This window comes from Anopheles coluzzii, chromosome 3 (genome assembly GCF_943734685.1).
Source record: "Anopheles coluzzii chromosome 3, AcolN3, whole genome shotgun sequence".
Taxonomy (NCBI): Eukaryota; Metazoa; Arthropoda; class Insecta; order Diptera; family Culicidae; genus Anopheles; species Anopheles coluzzii.
In genome coordinates, this window is record NC_064671.1 from 89,210,126 (window position 1) to 89,232,986 (window position 22,861).

Below are 22,861 nucleotides of genomic sequence, written 5' to 3' on the forward strand. Positions count from 1 at the left end.
AACGACACAACGATGGTTTAGAAAAAAATAATAACGGACCCCATATATTAGTGACCGTTGGCTACATTTTATTTGTTGGTTTTCCGTCGGCGTTCCTTTTAAATACAAAAAAAGTGTGTCTTTTTCCTTCGTTGCCTGCGATTCTTTCCCTTTTTTTACAAATAACTTTCTTTCACCCTTTCCCGTCTCAACTCCAAAATAGTCCACGCGAGTGGCAAAATCGTTTAATTTTAAAGTTCCCTCTCTCAAAATACTTTAATCACACTCTGTTTGGGGGATTGTTTAGGATCATATCTTTCCACACAAAATACCACTCCAAAAATCTTACACGTTTGATTATGTTTTTTTTCTCCACCCCGTTTGTTTTGTTCCAAAATGTTTTTGTGTATTTGCTTACTTGTATATTTCGGGAATGCTATCATTGTAGGCGTTTTTCTCTCTTTCTCTCTCTCTCTCTCTCTCTTTTTTCCTTCCTTCCCTACCCTTCGGTTCAAGAGTTCACACACTAAGCCAAAAAAATATTAGGGAGGAAGGGAAAAAAAAGTTTGGAATAATAATAATATATGTATTATAATATTGTCAGCAATATATAAATCAAATAATATCTGTCTTTTTTGTTGTTGTTGTTGTTACTGTGCTAACGCAAAACAAAAGGAATACACACACACTATCATTGTTATCGCTTTTCGCCATTTATCTTACACCTGGGGCTCTTTGTTACACCAAGCATAAGCAAAAACGCATATGGAAATGTATTTCTGGCCCGTTACGACAACCACAACACCATCGAAAAGAAAATGTATTCCGCCACAACACACACACACACACACAAAAGACCTTTGATTTGTGTTTTTTTGTTTGCTTTGCACTGCTGCTTCTGCTGCTGCTGCCCTTTTTAGTTTCAATAGATCAATAAAGGGGAAAATGCAAAATGGAATACTTTTATGGACACAAGTAAATAGCACACACACACGCGCGCGGCGCTCGTCGCTTGATCTTTTCAAAGTGGCATTATTTATCCCAAAAAGTTCAAGAATTCAAGAAGAAATGCTGTGTCTGTGTTACCTAAAAAACTGTCCGGAATGTTTAAAAAAAAACCGTATTTGTTTTGTTGTCTTTTCATGCTTATCACTAGAGCAAAAAAACTGCTTTCGGCAAACAATTCGCTTTTGTGCTTGCTTCACTACTCCTTTCTCCTGTACATGTGTGTGTGTTTGTTCTGGGATCTTCATTTTAAACTAAATGCGAAACACGAAATGCGAGCCAGAGAGAGAAAAATAAGACACTGGTTGGAACAGTGTGACAGGGAACAAAACAGGTGTGCTGCGGCGGTCTCGCGGGCAAGTATATGTATATGTTACAAATTAACTTATCAAATTCTAGGGCGTACGTACAAAAAAGAAATTAAATGAAGAAAAAAAAACTACTCATAATGCTGCTGCATACCTTACAAACTAAAAGCGCTTAGAGAAAATAGTACATTAACGCAAAACGGGGAGCTTGCTTGGTGGAGAGGCGAATCTGTTTGCCATTTGTGTTGTTGGTGTTGCTGCTGTGGGTAGAATAAGTTAAGAGAATCGATCGAATAAAGTTGCAACACTATGGAGAGATATATTGGCGCTTGCATCATCGAAACGTGGAACCTTTCTTCCGCCCGACTGGGAACTAGTAGCTTTAATTTTGCTTCGTATGCCATTGTCCTTGTCGAAAGCGAGAGCGAGCGCGCGCTTTAGCTGCACGGTTTAGTGTTTAAGAAAACACCCCTCCATTGTAAACGCATTAAAAATACAGTCGCATTTAAAAATGGAAAGAGTGTAAGCGACGAACCCTTTTTCTTTCTCTCTCTGTCTTCTACTTGTTTTAACTTTGCTTGATAATGACGATGATAATTCAAGATTCTCCACAAATCTGTGGGAGGTCCCTCTAGGTTCTCCTATCCTACCAGGCTAAGACCACTTTTAAGTAGGTGTAAGTGTAAAATATAGTCCCACACAAAAAGGTATGGGACTCTCTCTATCTCTATCTCTATCTCTCACTTTCTCTTCTCAATTCTAATTGTTTTCCACATTCACAGTTCCCTTGCAGTATAGTATTTCAATTAAATCGAATATACGAAGACCTCTCACAGTACCGTTTGGCACGCTACCTCTACTAATGCAGCGAAAATGCAGACCACCTTTTCTCTCTCTCTCTCTCTCTCTGTATGTATATAATATCTCTATCACACACATACACACGGTATGTATGTCATTATTGCTTATCATAAACTTTCCAGCCCCAAACAAGCTGGTTGGACCATGTACACACGATTATCCCCAATGTTCTTCGTCGCCTACTGTGAGTTGAGCGTTGAAAAAAAACAGCAACTGGAAGTACTGAACACTCCTCCCATTCTCCTCCTCCTACTAAAACCTTAAGCATCGCGCACACGTGGGGTTTATAAACACCTTGTTCTCTCCGCCTTACGCCTCCGTGGCAGCCGCTACTGCAACGCCACCACTCTTTCTGCTGCGCCGTTCCCGCTTCACCGTCACGCCCAAGCTGGCCAGCTCGGATGTGTCGGGTCGAAAATCGTCCCCGCTGTCGTCGTCGTCATCATCCATCTCCTCCTGCTCATCGCCCTCATCGTCCTCCTCCTCGGTTGAGGAAGGCGTTCGCATACGTCGCCGCTTGTGCTTCTTCTTCGCCGCCTGCTTTGTGCGTGCACCGTTCATAGCCGCGCCTCCGTGCGACGTTTCCATCGCCACCACCGGCTGCTCGGACTCGTCGGCCGCCTTTTCCTGCTTCGGTTTAACCATCATCCCCCCACCACTAGCACCACCATCCTTGCCGTACCCGATCGCCACACCAACGCGGCGACTTTTCTTGCCTCCTCCCTCCTTGCTGGCTCCCTTTTTCGAAGCACCATCCCGTTTTTCGCCCTTGTTGTTCGGTGCAGCACCGGCCATCTTCTGCTGACAGTGAAAGATGTGCTTCGAGATGGCGCTCTTGTTCTTGAACGGCCGGTTGCAGAAGTTGCACACCACCTCCACCCCGTCCATCTCGTGCAGCCGGGCGTGCTTGGAGTAGTTGCTCGGATCGGTAAACGATTTGCCACAGATCTCGCACTGGTACGGCCGATAGCCGATGTGCCGGTACGTGTGCGCCCGGAACTGGTCGCGCCGGGCAAACACCTTCCCGCACACCCCGCACGTAATGCCCTTGAAGTCGGGCTCGCTCTTCGCGTGCATCGTCTTGTGCCGCTTCAGATCGTACGAGCGCTCAAAGTCTTTGCCGCACTGGTCGCACACGTGCGGCTTCGGCATCGGCTGCTGGTTGTGGCGCCGCACGTGCTTGTGCAGATCGCCGGACGAGATGAAGGCGAAGCTGCACTCCACCACCGGACACTTGAACGGCCGCTGGCCCGTGTGGATGCGCACGTGCCGCGTCAGATCGCCCGTCTGCAGGAAGGTGCGGCCGCAGTACTCGCACGACCGGCGCTTGATGGCCGCGTGCACCGTGTCGAGATGCTCCTTGATCGTGGCCTTCCCCGTGAACTGGCCGCCACAGATCGTGCACGTGTAGTGCGTTTCGCCCGTCATCTCCGACTCGAGCACGGTCACCTTGGCGCTTTCGAACGGCGTCAGCTTGTCCGGATCGTCCGGGTCGGGCTTCTCCTGCTTCGTTGCTTCGGTGGCGATGGGCGTAATGCTCGATTTGCGCCGCTTCGCGAGCTGCTGCCCCGGGGCAAGCTCGGTCGGGGGAGATTCGGTCTCCTCGGTGGTCGCTTTTTGTGCCCGATGTTCCACTTTCACCTTGGCAGCCGGCGGTAGGACTACTAATTCCTTTACGGGCAGTACGGGCTCACTGTTATTGCTGCCTGCCAACGCATCGGTTGAGGTTGGAATAGAAGGTTCCTCCTCTTCATGGTAGGGCGTTGATTTCCTTTTTCGTCCCGTCGACGGTGACGTTTGAGCAAGCTTGGAAGGAACTGCGGCCACTGGTGAAATGTTCGTCGTTTGCGCCACTTCGTCGCTGTGCCCGTTTTGTAAGCTTTCGTCGGCAACGGCAGCAGCTGCTTCCACCGTTTCACCGACGGTCGACACTTGCTTCGTTGTCTCATCGCCACCGTTCGTAAGTATCGCTGGTTCTGGCGCTGCTGCTGCCACTTCTGAAACAGCAGGCGACGAACCTTTGCTCTCACTGCTACCCTCCGCCAACAACAATCGTGTTACCTCCTCCGGCTCCATGCCGTGAACGTTGATTAGATGCTTCCTGTACCACAGCTCAGTCTTGAAGCACAGCTCACACTTACTACACTTTGTTCCGGCCTCGCCACCTGCCGACGTTGCCACCGCAACCGCCACCGCCTCTGCAGCAGCCTGCTGTTCGACCTCCGCCGATTCGGCCGCTTCCTTCGCTTTGACGGACGGTTTGCGCGCGGTACGCACTGCCCGCTTCCCGGCGGTTCGAGCCGGCGTCGCTACCACCGCCGATTCCTCCTCTTCTGCACCGTCTTCCTTCTCGCTGGCGAGGCTAGCATTGTGGATGGATTTGCGTCGGGCAGGGCGTGGTTTCAGCTCTTTTTCCTCCTTAACCAGCGGCTGTTGCTGCTGCTGCTGCAGCTTTGCCTGATCCGGCTGCTGGGACGGTTTGTCTTCCTTGGCTGACGCACCCGCAAAGCTCACGGTGGACTTTGGGCGTCCCCGGGGCCTTTTCGGCACACTGCTGCTAGCTGCCGGCGTGCCAGATTCGTTCACCGATTCGATACCGCTGTCACTGGCAGGGGAAGATTCTTTCAGCGTGTCCACACCCACCGGCCCGGCGGTCGACTGTTTCGTCACCTCTATCGCTACGCCGACCGCTTCTTCTGTGGATGAGGACGAAGCGCAAGACTCCCCATTGTCGCCACTAGCAACGCTGCCCTCCCGGCCGCTCTCTTTCGGCACTTCCGCCGGAAGCACAACCGGCTGCACTTTGGTCGCTTCCGGTAAGTTGCTAAGCCCGTTCACTTCCACCATATCATCGTGTGCCGTATCGACCGCGGGTTGTGGTGATGATACGCTTTGCTCAGTCTTATTTTCAGCTACGTCCTCGGCAACGCTCGCACTCACTTCAGCTACATTCGTTGGTAGTTGTTGGTGTTGGTCGTTCGATGCAGATTCAGTCGTTTCACTCCCCACAACAGGTGCTGCTGCCGACTCATCATTGCTCTCCTCCACCGGGGGTTCCTGTTTTGGAGTCTGCTGTGGTGCCTGCTGCTCCTTGCGTGCAGTCTTTACGGGCGCGAAAAGGCTCGCCACTGATATGTATCCTTTCTTCTTTGAAGTCTTTTTCAGCTCGCCAGATTGCGCCACCGTGTGGGCAGGTTCGTCGCTACCATTCGTAGCATCGGGCTGGGAAGGTTTGTCGCTTACTGTCGGTTCCTTTTCACACATTGCAGCCACTGCAGCGGGCTCGGTCGAGATAGGTAGAGAGGGGGAGGAGGAGCTTACGAGTTCGGTTCTTGCGGATTCGCTTTCTTCAGTAGCCGCTGTTTGTGCTCGATGTTCCACTTTCACCTTTGCAGCCTGCGGTAGGACTACTAATTCCTTTACCCCTGGTGGCTCACTACTATTGCTGCTTGCCAACGCATCGGTTGTGGTTGCAATTGAAGGTTCCATCCCTTCATTGCTGTTGTTTGCAAGTGTAGTTTTTCCACTTTTACGTCCCGTCGAATGTGTCGTTTGAACAAGTTTGGAAGGAGCTGCCGTTGGGGTCGAGGGAAGAGATTTCTGATATGATGATTTCGGAGGCCGTCCGCGGCCACGTTTCACAACAGGCGGTGCTTGCGCTAGCTGCAGTTGTTTTAGAGGTTTAGGGGCTAAAAAGAATAATAGTAAATATTAGTATTATATTTTTGAACTACGAAGCGATGAAGCTTGCGCAGGGAAATGTGCTTTAGAATGTGTTAGCAAGAAACAAATTGATTAATTGATTTTCTACACCATCACAAAACAGTTGATGGAGCAGCATGGTGCTTCACTCGCATGAACTTCCCACCAAGAGGATCGATAAAGTTGTTCTCCCTTCAATCGTTTCCGGCCGTTACACTTGACCGTTCAATATTATCTATATAATATACACTGTATACGCTAATTTTAAAATAAACTAAAACATTAATTTTCCCATGCTGACGAGACTAACTGCACCAACGGAACCGAACACCGGGGCATGGTTGTAGTGAGCCGGTCGTACGAGCCACCAGGCAGCTCCATTTTGTTTTTCACGCACACCTGATCGAAGCAAGTGCTGACGTCGACACAAGCCAACTGGTTTGCCGCTGGAAGCGATGGCGTGCAACGCAACGCAGCAGGATGGCGCGGCTATGACGCGCGGCAATACATACGCACCAGGCAAACCAATGTGTCGTCGTCCATGTGGACCGCGCCTAACGAAACATAACCGGCCGCCGGGTAAATGTTGCGTGTATTGGTGCGGAAAGAAACAAGTATGCAGCGCGGCACACACACATACACATACAGGCATACTAGCGCGAAAGAGCTGCAGTTTCGCGCTAGCGATTAAAATTAACAAAAAAGATGTTTTTTCCTTTTTTTGGCAATTTAATCATTATTTTGCTAATGCTTTAGCTTTCTATACGGTGGGCCCTTTTCCATCCAATTGGATGCTTGTGAATGTAGTGTTAACCTTGGCAAAAGTTTTACTTTACAATAATTAATTTAAGATTGAAGGTAATTAATAAAAAAGCAATTAAAAATATTCAAAAAAAAATCCGTTGGATTTAAATAATTTTCAGCAATTTTTAAACATTTTTTAAATTAACCGTTTACGTTCGACGTTCGATTATCAACCTGTTAAATGTTCGCCAACACATTTCACATTCCAAAAACGCGTAACAGCTACAAAAGCAAATGATGTGAAGCACACAGCCACATACACACACATGCGTGAGTGTGTGTGTGTGCGTGTGTTACCAATACGTACCGACAGTCGCAGCCACATGCCCGGGCAATGCGGGTGAACACACCGCCTCCTTCCGCTGCTCCTCCGTCGTCTGTTCCTCCACGGTTGTCTGTTGCGTGCCAGCCTCAGCAGCAGCAGCAGCAGCAACATCAACCGCTCCACCATCATCGCCATTCGTCATGGCTTGCTGAATTTCATCATCCTTGCTTCGCTCCCGCTCACCAAGGGCAACGATAGCGGCGGCAGCAGCCGCCGCCGCTACGTCGACGCCATTTGCTGCAGCTTCAGCAGCTTCAACCGGTGAAACAGCAACTGCGTCATTCACCGCCGTCACACCCTCGTCCGTGGCGGTCGCTGTCATTGACGCAGCAGCGGCAACAGCAGACAGCACGCTTGTTTCCAGCGCAGCGATGGGAACTGCCGCCACCGCCGCCGGTGCTGTAGCAGGTTCAAACACGTTCACTTCGGGCATGATGATGATGGTTGGTTTGGTGTCGACGAGGGGAGGCGGCGATGTGGCTGACGGTGTGGGTGTTGGTGGCCGCGGAGATGATGCTACCGGTGGCGCTACGAACGGTGTTGTCACGATCGGCTGTTCCGGCACCGGAACATTCTCCCCTTTCTCCGTCTCCTGCACCTGCTCGTCCACTTCCTCGGACAAAGGCTCTTGCTTGAGTCGTGTCAGCAGTAGCTCGGTCGGTTGTTGCTGTTCGATCGTTTCGACCGGCGGTGGCGGTCGTGGCGGTTGTGCCTTGGGAGCTTCGACTGCCGCCCGCACGGTGGCCGTTTGTACCGGTGTCGGTAGCGATTGCAGTACCGTGGCCGGCGCCACATCACCGAGCGGTCCCGTTTCGGTCATCTGGACAGGGCGCGGCGTCGGCACCGGGTGCGATGCTGCCGCCTCCAGCTGCTTCTGCGGCGCTTTTCGCTCCACCGGCAACGGGGTTGCTGCCGGTGGTCGTTTCGTGCTTCCCACCACACCGGCATCCCTACTGCTGGACGAGTAGCCACTGCTAGTACTGCTGCTGCTACTGCTGCTGCTGCTGCCACCACTGGGCGAGCCGTTGTGTCGTACAAAGTTAAGCATCGGCGCCTGTTTTACGCACACCTTGGGCCATGGTAGCACCGGTTGCGCCGCCCCGGACGCTGGCAGCGGTGCGTGAGATTCCGGCAGCGTGGACGGGAACATACTGTTCTGAAGATGACGCAGCTGCTGGAATTGCAGTGCCAGCTGCTGCTGCTGATGCAACTCCTGGATGAGCTGCTGATTGTTCACGTACGCGGGTGGTTGATGTGTTGATGGTGGTGGTGGTGGTGGTGGCGGCAGTGGTTTCGACTGTGGCTGGGACTGCTTTTGCTGCTGCTGCTGCTGTTGCTGTTGAAGACGCTGCGCGTTCAACTGAAGCTGTATATCGTGAAACGCCTTCAAGCCGTTCGGTAGCAGGTTCTGGTCGCTCAGGAGATTGATCTGCTGCTGCAGCGCCTGCTTCTTCAGCATCATCTGCTGATTGTACCGCTGCTGCCGCAGCTCGTCCTGCTGTTGCTGCTGCTGCTGCTGTCGTTTCAATTCCTGCTTCTGTTGCTGCCGTTGCAGTTCCTGCTGTTTCTGGCGCTGCTGCTGCTGCTCGTGCTGTTTCTGCTGGCGCTGTAGCTCCTGCTGGCGCTGCAGCTCCTGCTGGCGCTGCAGCTCCTGCTGCTTCTGTTGCTGTTGGCGCTGCAGCTCCTGCTGCTTCTGCTGCTGCAGCTGTAGCTCTTTCTGTTTCTGCTGCTGCAACTGGAGCTCCTGTTGGCGCAGCTGCTGCTTCTGCTGCTTTAGCTTGTTCTGCTTCAGCTTCTGCTTCTGCAACAGTTGATTCTGCTTGTGTTGTTGTTGCTGCTGCTGTTGCTGCTGCTGCTGCTGCAATTGATGCTGCAGCTGTTGTTGCAGCTGATGCTGCTGTTGTTGCTGCTGCAGGTACATCGGTAATGGTTGGCTTTTCGTTCTGCCGCCAACGGGTTCGAGTGTGACGATCGCTCGCTCCTCCTGCAAGCGTTCCCGCGAACGGCCACTCGCCGGTGTTGCTGCAGGCGGCTGTGGTGGCGGTGGCGATGCTTTCTTCGTCGGTTCAGTCGCTCCGCCGCCGCCGCCACCTTTACCGTCAATAATTTCCACCGGACCTACGTACAGTGTTTGCACCTCGTCATCAAACTGGATCGTAATTTCGCTCAAAAAATCATCCTCCTCCTCCTCAACCATTGCTGGCGCTGGCGGGACGACCGTCGGTTGTTGCCCCATTGTTGTTGTTGTTGTTGTTGGGGCAGATGGAGGCGCATACGACGGTGGCTGCGGTTGATGATGATGCTGCTGCTGTTGGTGCAGATAACCACCTGCCGCCGCCCCGGCACCGGTGGGAGGAATGTTCATGGTCAGTCCGCTGTACATCGACAGCATGCTACTTTTCGGCACACCGGACGCAGCAGGATGATGATGAAGATGCTGCTGCGGCCGGTGAAGGTGGTGGTAGTGGTTGCTGCTGCTGCTGCTGCTGTGATGGTTATGATGCTGCTGGTGGTGTTGGTGCTGCTGGTGGATCGACCCAACACCGTTCGCGGGTGCTGGCGCCGCCGAGGGCGTTCTGTAGTTTAAGGTCGCCATACCGTGGTGGCCGGCGTAAGAGTGCGTTGGCATCGGAGATGCTGCTGTCTGTGTGTGTGCGCGCGCGTGTGGTAAATACTAATACCACTCAATGCTACCCCGCTGGACGGAATGGACGGTTGCGCGATGACGCTAACGCTGTCGTCTGTCGGTTGCTTCCTCCTCTACAAAAAAAGAAAACAAAAATACAAAACAAAATGGAAATATTAACCCGTCAATATGTTAATGGGGGGCCGCCCAAGGTATCCGCCAGAACCGGTCCACAGGGTTGTTTTGTTTCCCAAATATATATATTACAATACTATACTGCCTCGCCGCGCGCGTGTGCCTATGTCAACGTGTAGCCGCCATTAAAACCGTTCCACAGCCTGCCCCCCTCACTGCTCTCTGCCTGTCAGAGTTTCGCGGCGAAACGGACCAAAACCAGACAGGGAGAGAGACCTACGCAGCGGCAGGCAGTGTGGCTTGCGTATGGTCATGTACACACACACACACACACACACACACACACACACACACACACACACACACACACACACACACACACACACACACACACACACACACACACACACACACACACACACACACACACACACACACACACACACACATGCACTCTCTCACTCGCACGCGCACACACGCACACACAGGAAAGGGAATCCGTTTGATGGGTTTTGTTTATCTCCTCGCTTCCCTCTACGCTTCGTTGTTGCTTCAATGCAGATGGCGGAAGGGATGTTGTGTTTGGATGGAAAATGTATGATGGCGAACAACGCAACACACACACACACACATACACACAACCATACGGGAGAGGAAAAGAGAGAGCGAGAAAGAGAGAAAAAGACAGGGCGCGCTTCTCTACGTTTTCGGAAAACAGCTTTCTGCACTACACAAACGGGTTGACTTTTGCCTCTTTCTTTTGCTTCTGCTTCTTCTTTGTGATGCTCTTCTCCCCCGTTTCATGGACCACGGAGTCACACACACACACACACACGCAAAAGGGCATTTGTTTCTCCTGTTGTTTATTGGTGCGGGGCGAGTGGCAGGGTAGGAGCCGGCGACGGTGGCCGTCTCCTGTACACTCCGCACACTGTTGCTTTGATCCGGGAACGGCTATGAAACGGCTGTGTTTGTGTGTGTGTTTATGGGCCCGTTTTGTGTTTTTGCACACTTCTTCAGCTCTTCTTCCGCGAAGCACAACCCGCAACCACTACCCCTGTGTTCACACAACACACAGCGAAGCAGCAGTCGTGCTGGATGAGTGCGCCGTCTCGCTCTAACACAAGCGCACACTGGGCTTTCTTTCGCTTCTTTCTTTCCCTTTCACGCTGTTTTGCCTTCACTTCTTTGGGCCGTTCTTTTGCTTTCTTCCTTCTTCGGTGTCTTTCGTTTAGTAAAACTTCGCGTCGCACAATGCACCATACCGCTCCCCCTTCTTCTCTTCATCCCTCACTCACACACACATACATATATACACACACGTTACCGATGGCTTTTACGGTGTGGTTGGCCTTGTTAGATTTTTCCTGGTGCACAACGCCATCTCACCCGACACCGCACAGATGGGCGCATCCCCTGACCCGCCCCCCCCCCCCCCCTCTCCCCTTTACCGTTCGTTCATTCGTTCGCGTGGAAGTTGCTTCATCCGCCGCTTTTCACTTCTTTCTTCACTTGCGGAGCCTGCTGCTGCTGCTGCTGATCGTAAAAAAAACGCAGGCCCCTGTGTCTTGCTTTGGGGCGGTTGTTTCTTCTTCTTCTTCTTCTTCTTCATGCCAGCCTACTACTACAATTATGTGCCTTTCTCTTCGAGCGGAGAGCACAGTAACCCTACAGAAGCAAGTCCCGCAGAAGGGGGCGGCTAACGGCCCAGCAAGAGACTATCGCACACACTCACACACATACACGCACGCACACACGGCACACACTGCGGGACAGGGAGTAGAGTAGATGCCACACAATGCAAATGGGGAAACAAATATGTCGGAAATATATATATGAATACACGTAGTCACACACGAGGCGTTGGATATTATTTTTTGCTTTCGGTTACCTTTCAAAGAAAACACACTGCTGCTTCTGGCACGATGCGTCACATTGGCTGTACTTTTCCATTATTTCATCACAAAGCGCTGCTCCACGCCATCATCATCGTCGTTCGCCCAGCACACACCACACCAAGCGTGACAGAGCCTGCCCGCTGCGGGGAGGGCCAGCAAAAAATATTCAAAAAAAAAAAAACCCACAATACACACACAAAAAAACAGGTCGGAATGTTGGAGTGGAACACCCCTGGCGCGTTGTCACACAAGCAGTCGATGGTGGTTTTCTTTTTTCGCTGAGCAAATCACAATTCTGCGTACGGCGAGTAAGCGTACATTTCGTGCGTGCACTGTAAAACTCATAAAACCCGTGCGTGGCCGTGCTCGTTGAACGAAACGAAGGATTGCAAAAATCAAGGCGAAATGAAAAGAAAAAACAAAGGAAAAATGGGAATAAAAACGCGTTCACGCGAAATGAGGCACACGACGACGCACTACTACCCCGAAAGCGCGGCGTCAGACTATTCGCCTGCTGCTGCTGCTGTTGGGTTGGTTCCCTCTCGCCAGAAACTGCTGTGTGTGTGAGAGAGAGAGAGATGGCACCATGAAAGCGCCGCTGCTGTTTTGGCGAGCGGAAGAAAGCAACAGGTTGCTAGTGTGCGTGGCTGCGTGAATGAAAGAGCGATAGGGAGAGCCAGCACAATTGTGGGGGCTGGCTGGCACGCACACCACCGCACAAAATGGCGTGGTTGGGTAAATAGATGCGCGTGTACGCGTGCGGTGGTTGAGGGTGTACTTTCGAGCAGTGTGTTACCCGAGCTCGAATGACGGGTACGGGGAAGCCTCGCACTATGCAGCTTTGGTGTGGTGTGAGCAGGAAAGAGCTTGTTATTTAAATTTTATTCTCGTGTTGTTTTGATTGTTATCGTAAATAAACAATTAAAGTTTTTTTTACATAAGAAATCGTTCCTTGACCGCATAAAACACGAATACAATTCATACATTGGACGAAAATTAGGCAGAAATGTCTGTAGGGCTTACCCATTAGAAGTGGGAGCTCGGAATCGGACCTTCTCAATTTCGATTCCGTGTTCGGAATCGATTTCGGAGCCGATTTTGATGCTGAGATCGAATCTGATTCCGGAATAGACTCCGGAGATGATTCCGGATCCAATTCTGGATACGATTCCGGATCCAATTCTGGATACGATTCCGGTGTTGGCTCCGGAAAAAAAGGTTTTTTTATTAAATAACAAAATTATAGCTAAAGACAAAAACTGAATGGCAAATTTTCTCAATATTTTATCCAGATAATTTCAAACAATTTCAACACGAAAATGATAAAGAAAATAAGTAAAATTGATATGTTTTCCAGTTCTCATTTTTAAACGAGCGCAACTGCCCGTTTCCCCGAGTGCATCTGTCACGTTGTCGATTTTTTGCTCTTTGGGAACCAATCTCTCTATACACCTTGGCTGTCAAACAAAGCACCTCTATACACCTCTCAGCTGATAAAGAAAGAACGCAGAGTTGATGAAAAAAAAACAGCTAAACACACATACACGAATCTGCTGGCTACGCTGCGTACAGTGAATCATAAATAAACAATCAACTGCTTTAATCTCTTGTCTCGGGGCCGAATTAGTGCCCAGCAAAAAACGAACGATCATTTGGAAGAGCCTCGCGCGTGTGTGTCTGCGAGATAGACGGAAATACCGATTGTGCAATGTGGCTCCGTAGCCGGACGTGGTGAATTGCGTTTTCCCATCTGCCCCAGTGAAAAGCCCCCTGAGCAGCCGAAGAAAACTATCTCCCCAACCGCCACCCAACACCCACCCAACGAGCAGCGATGAAATTTCACTTCCTATCGGCGGCGCACCTGCTGCTCGTGTACCTACTCCCGCTATCGATCGACCAGCGGCACAGTGCGGTCCGGGCGGGTGACATCATCGACATCACCAGCACCGTGTTCGACAAGCTGACCGATGCGATTCCGGCCGCGTACGGCGACTTCAACTCGGACGAGCTGACGGACGTGTTCGTGCTGCGGGACAACTTCCACACGCTGCAGATACTGCTCGGCAGCGACGACAAGCCGCTGCTCCGGGAGGGTCCGAAGTGTGAGTTCCGGCGGCACAAGATCACCAGCGTCGTGCCGGGCGACTTTGATGGGGACGCGTACATGGACGTGATGTTTACGGTGCAGCCGGACGGGGGCGACGATGCCCGGACGTACGTGTACATCAACTGGGGCGCGGCGGAAGTGATGAACTGTACGGCGGAGGACGCGAAGCCGCTGATCGAAATGGTCGGCCAGCCGCTGGCACTCGACTACGATAACGACTTTATCATCGATCTGTTCGGCATGGATACGGAGCGGAAGCGAACGTTTTGGATCTTCAAAAAGCCGGACGATCATGGCCAGCGGGGACAGTTTACGGTGCCGATGGATGGTACGCACGGGGCGGAACTGTCCGTCCCGCATTCGCACGCGGTGCTCGACCTGAACAAAGACTTTACCGCGGACCTGTTTCTAACGACGACGGCCGGGTTCGAGGTGTGGCTGGGCGTGAACAGCCACGAAAAGTTCCGCTTCAGCCACAAGATCAACTTCCCCGAGGGCAACTACAACAAGCACGTGGGGCGGGCCATCTTCCTGGACGTGGAGCTGGACGGCAGCCTGCTGCCCGTGTTCCCGATGTGCTTCGACGCGAAGTGCGTCAACTCGAGCATCTTCGTGCACCACGGCAACCATCTGCACGATCTGCAGATCGACTTCAAGGACGACCACAACGACGCGTGGCACTTTGTCGTGCCGGACCGGTCGAGCTGGGCGACGCAGAGCATAACGCTGCGCGGCGGCGACTTCAACCTGGACGGCTATCCGGACCTGCTCGCCACGCTGACGAAATCGGGCGACCAGATGCAAACCTTCCTGCTGGAGAACGTGCCGTGCGAGAAGAGCGCCTGCAACCACATGACGCGCACGTTCGTGGTGCGCTGGAAGGCGCTGGCCCCGTTCTCGAACGGTACGATGATGGGTTCGTTTTTCGACTTCTACAACGACGGCATACTGGACGCGATCTTTGTCGAGCGGCACGGCAACGGGACGCGGCCGGTCGCGTTCCGCAACTCGCTCGACTACGATGCCAACTTCGTGAAGGTGATCGTGCTGACCGGGCTGAGCAATAGCAGTGGACCGAAGATTTTAACGCCTCTCGGGAGGAAGAAGCGCACGTTCGGGACGAACCTGCCCGGGCCACGGATCGAGTACAACACGACGACGCAGGACGGGGAACCGCAGCACGGTGCGTCGGCCCAGCTGCCCCAGTCCGCCTACCTGTCGCTGCATCTGCCGTTCACGACGTTCGGGCTGGGCCGGACGCCCAACTTTGTCGACTCGCTGACGGTGGGGCTGTGGAACCATTCGCGCACCTGGACGCAGCTCATACCGAACTCGCAGATGATCGTGGTGCCGAACCCGATCGACGAGCCGGAGCGCTGGAAGGCGCAGCTGTTCGTGACGCCGAGCAAGCTGATCGTGATGAGCGTGATCGCGCTCGGCGTGATCTGTCTCGTGATACTGCTGCTGATACTCATCCTGTACGCGAAGGAAAAGCGCGAAGATCGGATACAGCGCTCGCTCGAGGCGCACCGGTTCCATTTCGATGCGATGTAGAGGAGAGCGGAAGGCAAGGGGTTTGGGTTTGGGTGGCCAGTGGGTCAGTTTACGAGCTGAAACGAGGCGGGACACATGGCAGACCATTTGTTTTAATGCTGCGATACATACATACATAACGTAGACTGTAATCTAATTGATAAATAACTTACTTACTGTTTTGTTTCTCTTCTTCTTTTTTTGTTACTTGGGTTTTGCCTGTATTCTTTTCAGTTTCCTTTCCTTTCGTTTTTCTCAAATCTGATACAATTCCAATATGAATTTGATTATATATTATCCTGTCGTGCAAAGTCGCGGGATTTGACAAAACGGAACGGAGTGTGTGCTTTTCCTTTTCGAAAGTGCGCCTTTATGTTAACTATTTATTACTATAACGCTAAACGAGAATAAAGTAAATCAAATAAATATAGCTAACTAAAAATCACAAAGAGTAGCTTCGTTTTCGGAACTAGTGAAAAGCGATTTAAATAAGGCGAAAATGAGTAAATTCTAAAGAGAGTTAGCGTGAGAGTTGCCCGCGATGAAATCTACCGTTTTTGTTATGAAGCTGCCTTTTACATTGAACTCTAGCTTTGAATGTAATGAGGTGACGATTAATTAGCCACCAAATGGATCAACAAAGCCGTCAGTACGCAAGCATCGGCCTCCTTGGTGGTCCAGGAGCGGAATGTGAAATCTGTGCCGGTAGCGATCCCCCCGGCAGTCGGTACCGTCGATACGCCGCTCGTACAGCCACCGGTCCCGGTAGCTCCCGCACCACCGGTGGATGCATTCAATCCCTCCCCAGCGCCGGAATGATCGACGGTGGAAAGGGATTGCGCACGAACGCGCACCTCGAAGGCGGTTTTAATGTGGAAAAACTGTCCATTCACCATGTAGCGCAGGGGGAAGGTGCGTCCACGGATGGAGCCGGCGACGTGCGAGGATGTGCTCGTGGCATTGGACGCTGGTTCGGCCGCATCCGGTACGGAGCGCAGCAGGATGTGCGTACCGGGGATGAAGTTATCGTTCAGCGTGGATGATTCCGGCAGGAGTTGACCGGTTTCTAAGGGAAACAAAGAAAAGGGAAACAGTTATATACCTCCTTCTTTTTGTTTTCTTTAAAGGATACGCTTACCAATCGGCAACGGTTGACCGTGATCCAGCACGGACCGTATCTTGTCCACGCGCGTGTTGTAGTACGCCGTCGTCCAGACGAACTCGTCCGCCGTGTTAACACCACCGCCGCCGAGCACTGTCTGCTGGTTCAGCCGGAAGCGTACCCAGTTCCTCAGTGTCCCACCAGCATTACCACCCACCGGTAGCTGGCAACACCCGGCACAGTAGCAGGCGCACGGTTCATCGACGAAGAACGCATCGGGAAGCATTAGCGTGCGCTTGAAGCTCATCACCAGCTTCAGATAGTCGCAGTCACGGTTCTCCACCACCGGATGGACCGGCACTGGTGGTGCCGCCGGTGCAGTAGCTGACCTATACCGCTGCTGTCCATCATTATCTTCCTCATTTTCCGCACCCTCCGGTGCTAATCGTTGCTGCATTCCCACAAAGGACGAGGACGAAACGGACCCACTGGATGAGCCGTTGTTCGCCGGTCCAGTGCTCCCACCAGCCGATTGCAACTGCAGGCCAAGCTTCGCCCGTCGGCTACTGTTCGCTGCGAGCGTGTTACGATCACGATCCTCGTCCTCATCCTCGTCCTCCTCATCGTCCAGCGATTCGTCCGCCGTTAGGTTTTGATTAACGTCCGTCAAGTTCGTATCACACTCCGCGTCGCCCCCCGCGGATGTTGGTGCTGCCGTACTGCCGAGCTGATTGTTAAACTCTGCGCCCGATTCGACCACATCGTCCAGATAGTTTGTGTCGGTGTTTTCCGCCCGATCGACCGTGCTCGGTTCCGGGACAGCAGCCGTACTGCACACGCCACCATTGGACGTGCTGCCCGAGGGAGCTGAGACAGCACCGGGCCGATGCTGATAGTCCTCAAATCCTTCGTCGTAGTTGCCCGAGCTCATGGATTGATCGCCACCGGCTCCACCACCACCACCACCACCCCGGTTGCTATCGTAGCTGCCCTGCATGGCGTTCGCGTTGAACCGGTGCGTGCTCTGGCTGCGCTGGATGTTCAGATTGGTCGAGTGCTGCAGCTGCAGCGAGTCCCGTAAGCAGCTGTGGGGTGCAATTTTGTTAATATTTTTTCTTCTAAATGGTATAAAGGGAAAAAAATGAAGTTTTCCCGGAATCGATAGCTCCGGAGTTGTCTGGAATCGATCCCGGGTAGTAGGTTCGGAATCAATTTCTGGAATCAAACCCGGAATCAGCTCCGGAATCGGAATTGGATCCGGAATTGGCACCGAAATCGGAATTGGATCCGGAATTATAATAAGTTCCGGAATCGGAATAGGTTCCGGATTCGACTCCGAAAGAGACTAGAAACTCCGGAGTTGGCTGGAATCGATTCCGGATAGTAGGTCCGGAATCGACTCTGGAATCGGCACCAGAATCGGAATCGACTCCGGAATTCACACCGGAATCCGAATAGGCTCCGGAATTAGAATAAGTTCCAGAATTGGAATAGGTTCCGGAATTGGCACTGTAATCGGAATGGGCTTTGAAATCAGAGTGGGCTCGGTTTCAACATCTCCTTGAGAATAGGCGTTCGGGCCCTAAGAAGCTTCTGATTTCAATGCCAGAGCTGATTCTGATTCCAGAGCCAATTCCAATACCAGAGTCAATTCTGATTCCGATTCCGGGGCAAATCGGAGTCGTCTCGGGAAACCGGAATTCCCAGCATTGATTCCGAACACTGCAATCGGAATCGGATAGGAATTCCGATTCCGAGCTCCCACCACTAGCGATCCTGCCTCCACTCACCAAGAATTGGACAGCTCCTGGTTGCGCGCCTCGTTGGCGGTGCGGATTTTAATCGAAATATTCATCAGCAAATTCTCCGACACGCAGTCCATCACGGAGCGGCTCCTAAAAAGAAAAAGAAATTGTGTGAACTTCTGTGTGTCTCTTGACAATTTGTCAAACACTTACATCGCGTTTGAAGAGCTGGAACCTGTCGCTACCTGCTGCTGGGAGGCGGCAGCCGTCTGATCGGTTTCCTTCTCGTGCACCTCCAGATCGGCCTTCTCACACTGTGGAACGTTCTCACCGTTTTCTAACCCTCCCTGCGGAACAAGAGCACCCGGTCCAGCTCCAACAGCATCACACGGGCCAGCTGCCACCGCTACCGGGCCACCCGATCGCTGCGGTTCGTTCGGTAGCATCGCCAACTCCTCCGCGATCGGGCTACCATTCTTCGGATCCCCGCTGTAGATCGTAACCCGCTCGCACTTGCCGTAAAGATCGAACACGGGATACACGTGATGGGGCAGCCCGGTCGCCAGCTCCTCCAGCTGTGTCTGGCCGCAGGTAATGACCAAACTGCCCGCATGCGTCAGCGTAAGCGTAATGATCGTGCCGGGCTGTATCGCATCGAGCAGCTCACCGTACCGGGACTGTGTCTTGGTGCCGTTGATGTTCACATAATCGTGCGTAACGATCCAGCACGGCCGGCGGAACAGGATGGCCGATGTGGGGAACGGAAACTGGGCGGGTGAAGCGCCTGGTGCCGACCCGAGCGCACCGACCGCGATCGTACCCTTCCACTGTGGGTTGATGGCGTTCACGCGCACACTGACGCTGTGTCCTTTGCAGAGCGGGCGGGACAGGCACACCACAGCCTGGTTGTAGGATTGATGCCGGGCGGCCGATTTGCGATCCTCGAGCAGGGTTACGTTCTTGCCGAGATACAGCTCGGAAAACTCCATCGCGAGACTGTCGGAATCGATCGATTCCAGCATGGAGTCCTGCTTGTTGAGCGGATCCAGTCCCAGTTCGAGCGAGTCCTGCAGGCGCAGGCTGCACGGGCGCAGCGGAGATGACGGCCCCTGCGAGGAGATGACCTGCACCGCCATGGTGCTCCCGATCAGCTCCACCACCGCAAACACATCGACCGAGTCGGGCAGACTGGTGAAGGTTATGTTCATGTCCTCCGAGTTGAGCAGAATGCGCAGCGTGCGGGCCGCGGTCAGCTCGATGCCGATGCGATCGCCCACCCGCAACCACTCGAGCGACGCGAGCGCCCGCTGCAGCAGGGTAGAGTTGTGCCGCACCTCGTTCCCGCTCGCGTACCACACGTTCGCCGGGATGCGCCGCATGCTGATGGGAATGTTTTTGCGCACGTGCTCGTCGCACAGGTTCAGGTCGGTCGCGCCGACCCGCAGGCAGCCCGCGTACAGTGGATTCACGTCGACGATTTTGATCTCGAACGTTTCGCCCGGCACGAGCGGCCGGTCGGAGAAGACGAGACAGTGCGACAGGGCCGCATTGGTGCCGCGCGTCGCCAGCGTCCAGTTGTGCCCGAGCGTGACCGTGTTGCTGGCGGAAATGCACGACCACCGGTGCTTCGACTCGACCAGTGCCATCGGCTGTATGACGGACGTCGCCTGCAGGCTCTGGGAGTTTTCGCTGATCGCGTACGGTGCCCGCAGATCGCCACCGTTCGGGCCGACGACACTGCCGGCCACGCCCGCGCAAGCGCCCGCTCCCGGTGGGTGCGTTGGCGCCGTTATGCTTACCTGCGCGCACTGCCCGTACAGATCGACCACCGCGTACAGGTTCGGTGCTTTCGAGTCGTAAAACGCCCCCAGATCGATGCCGTTCACGAGGAAGTGGATTGCGTCCCCGTTGCGCATGACGCCGACGCGCGAGCCCTGGCCGAGGGCGTCGAGATCGAACGGCAGGTCGCTCCGGACGGTGCACCCGTTCAGCAGGAGCGTCGTGCCGGAAACCATGATCGTGTCGTGCTCGAGATCGGTCGCCGTGCTCGGCAGGGACAGCTCGTCGGGGCGCATGGCCGTGACGCCGATCTCGATGCTGCCGTTCCACCGGTCGACCACCGTGTCGAGCGCGATCTCGAACAGTTCCCGCTGGCGGAGCGGCCGGCTGCTGAACACGATCGCGTCGTTAAACTCGGCCAGCGCTTTCGGCCGGCACGCGGTCAGCCCCCCGTTGATGATGTGCGCGTTGCGGCCGTGCACGCACGTGTTGAAGCGCATGCGCGGTTCGGCCGACGGGAAGAGCGTCGTGTTGGAGATGGTCGAGTTGCCCGTGTCGGGCGTACCGCACTCGGACGTGTCGACGATGCTGGCCTGGGCCGCCTGCCCGTACAGATCGATCACACCGTACACCTTCTCGGGGACGCCCGTCGCGGCCGGCCCCTGGTCGATCCCGTTCACCCAGAAGTGCAGCGTCCCGTCGTCCTTGCGCACCACGCCGACCCGATCGCCCACCTGCAACCGGTCCAGATTCTGCCCGTACTGCTCGATCACGGTCATGCCGTTGTGCATCACCCCATTGCCGGTCATCATCCACGTGCCGGTCCGAACGTTCGTCATCGTGAAGGGAAAGTCCAGCTCGGTCGGGCTGTGCGTCGTCACGCCCATCTCGATCGAGCCGGCCCACTTCGTAACGACGCGCTCGAGCCGCACCTGGAACAGCTCGTTGGGGCGCAGCGGGCGGCGCGTCAGCACCACACCGTTGTTGAAATCGTCCGACGCGTTCGGGCGCAGGGCGGTGCGGCCACTGTGCGTTACGCTTGCGTGCGACCCACACGTCGGATGGAACGTGAGCCGATCGAGCAGTAGGGCGGTCGAACCGGTACCGACGTACTCCGCCTCGGACGGTGTGCCTGCTACCGTGGCGATCCCTCCGTGTGTCGCCATACCGGCCACACCGAGCGGCAGCTCCTGTACTGTGGTCGGCATGCTGAGCAGGTGGTTGCGGCGCGTCACCAAATTGCGCTGCTCGCGCTCGTCCCGATCCACGATCGTCACCTTGATCGTCATGCCGTACAGATCGATCACGCCCCAGAGCGTTTGGGCGACGCGCGTCGCCGCCACGCCCTGGTCGCGCCCGTTGATGTAGTAGTGCAGGTTGCCGTTCGCTTTGCGCATCATGCCCACGCGGTCGCCTTCGCGCAGCTCGTCCAGATTGAACTCGCCGTACTCGCGGCGCGTGCCCTTGCCGTTGGTGAGTATGCCGCAGCCCGACATCATGATCGTGCCGCTGCGCAGATTAGTCATCGTGGCGGGAAACTGCAGCGCCGACGGGCAGTGGGTCGTCACGCCCACCTCGATCGAGCCGGACCACTTGTCCACCAGCCGGTCGATGCGTATCTCGAACAGCTCGTTGTCCCACAGCGGCCGGTGCGTCATCACGACACCATTGTTGAACTCGTCCAGCGGGCGACGCCGCTCCGCCGTCCGGCAGTTGGCACTCAGCTTCACCAGCGAGCCGCAGCGCGTGTGGAACCGCAGCTTATCGCTCGGATCGGACACGGATGAGCCAACGCCGCTAGTACCACCCTCCGTGATTGCGGAGCTGGAAGAAGCTGCTGCGACGACGGCGCAGGTGGCCGTGGATGTTGTTGCCGTCGTTGCTCCCGTGACGGACATCTCCACCGACATCGGCAGGTCGATGTTTTGCGAGATTTGGGGCGACGCGCTGATGTCTTCCGACGAGGTGCAGGGACCGTACTCGCCGGGCAGATCGGCCGGCTGGCCGGATGTGATCGTAACCTGCACACACTTGCCGTACAGGTTCACCAGCGCGTACACCTGCCGCGGAATGTCCCGGGCGGCCACACCCTGCGGATCGCCGTTCACGTAAAACACGAGCTCACCGCGTGCCGTCCGCTGCACGCCGACCCGATCGCCCTCGCCCAGCTTCTCCAGATCGAGCCCGTACGATTCCATCAGCAGCAGCCCGTCCTTCAGCACGGATATGCCCGACATTACCCAAGTGGTGTTGCGCAGCTTCATCGCACACGGCGGCAGCTCCGTAGACTCCGGGTTGACTGTGGTGATGCCAATCTCAATGCTGCCACTCCACGCTTGGATCTGCCGAGGAGGGGGAGTGTTTGTTTTGATTAGAATTGGCCTCACAATTGGAGTTACCCAATTGACTCCCAGGCTTACCTTCTCGTCGATCCGAACCTCGAACAGCACATCGTCCTGCAGGGGTTCGCCACTCAGCACCAGCCCGTGGTTAAACTCGCTCACATTTCGCATTGCCGTGCGGTTCCCGTTCGTCAGTGTGATCCGCTTGCCACACCGGCGATGAAACACGTTGGAGGACATTTTCAACCACCTGGTTGCGGGACGGAACCCGGTGGTTGCTTTCTAACTCGCGATTGAAAACACTTGGAACCAAACCAATCGTCCACCAGCAAACACACTTCTGGGTGGAAAATTTGTCGATGGAAAACTTTTGACAGCTACGCAGCTGTGTCGCTGCGCCTTCTTTGTGTGCGTTGGAAAAATCGATAGTTGCGCGATGACGTCACGGCGCGCACCGGACGCCACAGTTTGACGTTCGGTCCGGGGGACATCAACAGCAAACAGCTGACTATTGTTTACAAACAAATGGGAGTAGAAGGGGTGAAAGAGCGAGAAGAAAAAGAAAAAGGAAAGAAGAACCAAGCACAATCGTTCTATGCAATATCGTTGA

General features: G+C 54.1%; 3 protein-coding genes across 4 annotated transcripts; 1 reads left to right on the forward strand and 2 right to left on the reverse strand.

The window, feature by feature from the left end:
* Nucleotides 1-16: 16 nt before the first annotated feature.
* LOC120959977 (uncharacterized) lies at nucleotides 17-12,158 on the reverse strand. 2 transcript variants are annotated; one of them, XM_040383814.2, is made up of 3 exons: nucleotides 11,637-12,158; nucleotides 6,967-9,744; nucleotides 17-5,842 (listed from the first exon to the last, which is right to left on the reverse strand). In XM_040383814.2, exons 2-3 carry the CDS (start codon nucleotides 9,611-9,613, stop codon nucleotides 2,463-2,465), a joined length of 6,027 nt encoding a protein of 2,008 aa, XP_040239748.2. In that variant the 5' UTR covers nucleotides 9,614-9,744; nucleotides 11,637-12,158; the 3' UTR covers nucleotides 17-2,462. The 2 variants fall into 2 exon arrangements, with proteins under 2 accessions (XP_040239748.2, XP_040239749.2); XM_040383815.2 differs by lacking the exon at nucleotides 11,637-12,158 and adding an exon at nucleotides 9,878-11,158.
* Nucleotides 12,159-13,122: 964 nt separating this feature from the next.
* LOC120955957 (T-cell immunomodulatory protein) lies at nucleotides 13,123-15,732 on the forward strand. Its single transcript, XM_040377231.2, has one exon. The coding sequence runs from the start codon at nucleotides 13,475-13,477 to the stop codon at nucleotides 15,302-15,304; it is 1,830 nt and encodes a 609-aa protein (XP_040233165.1). The 5' UTR covers nucleotides 13,123-13,474; the 3' UTR covers nucleotides 15,305-15,732.
* LOC120955956 (neuralized-like protein 4) lies at nucleotides 15,628-22,728 on the reverse strand. Its single transcript, XM_040377230.2, has 5 exons — nucleotides 22,330-22,728; nucleotides 18,344-22,251; nucleotides 18,176-18,280; nucleotides 16,422-17,470; nucleotides 15,628-16,349 (listed from the first exon to the last, which is right to left on the reverse strand). Exons 1-5 carry the CDS (start codon nucleotides 22,489-22,491, stop codon nucleotides 15,898-15,900), a joined length of 5,676 nt encoding a protein of 1,891 aa, XP_040233164.2. The 5' UTR covers nucleotides 22,492-22,728; the 3' UTR covers nucleotides 15,628-15,897.
* Between the last annotated feature and the right edge of the window lie 133 nt (nucleotides 22,729-22,861).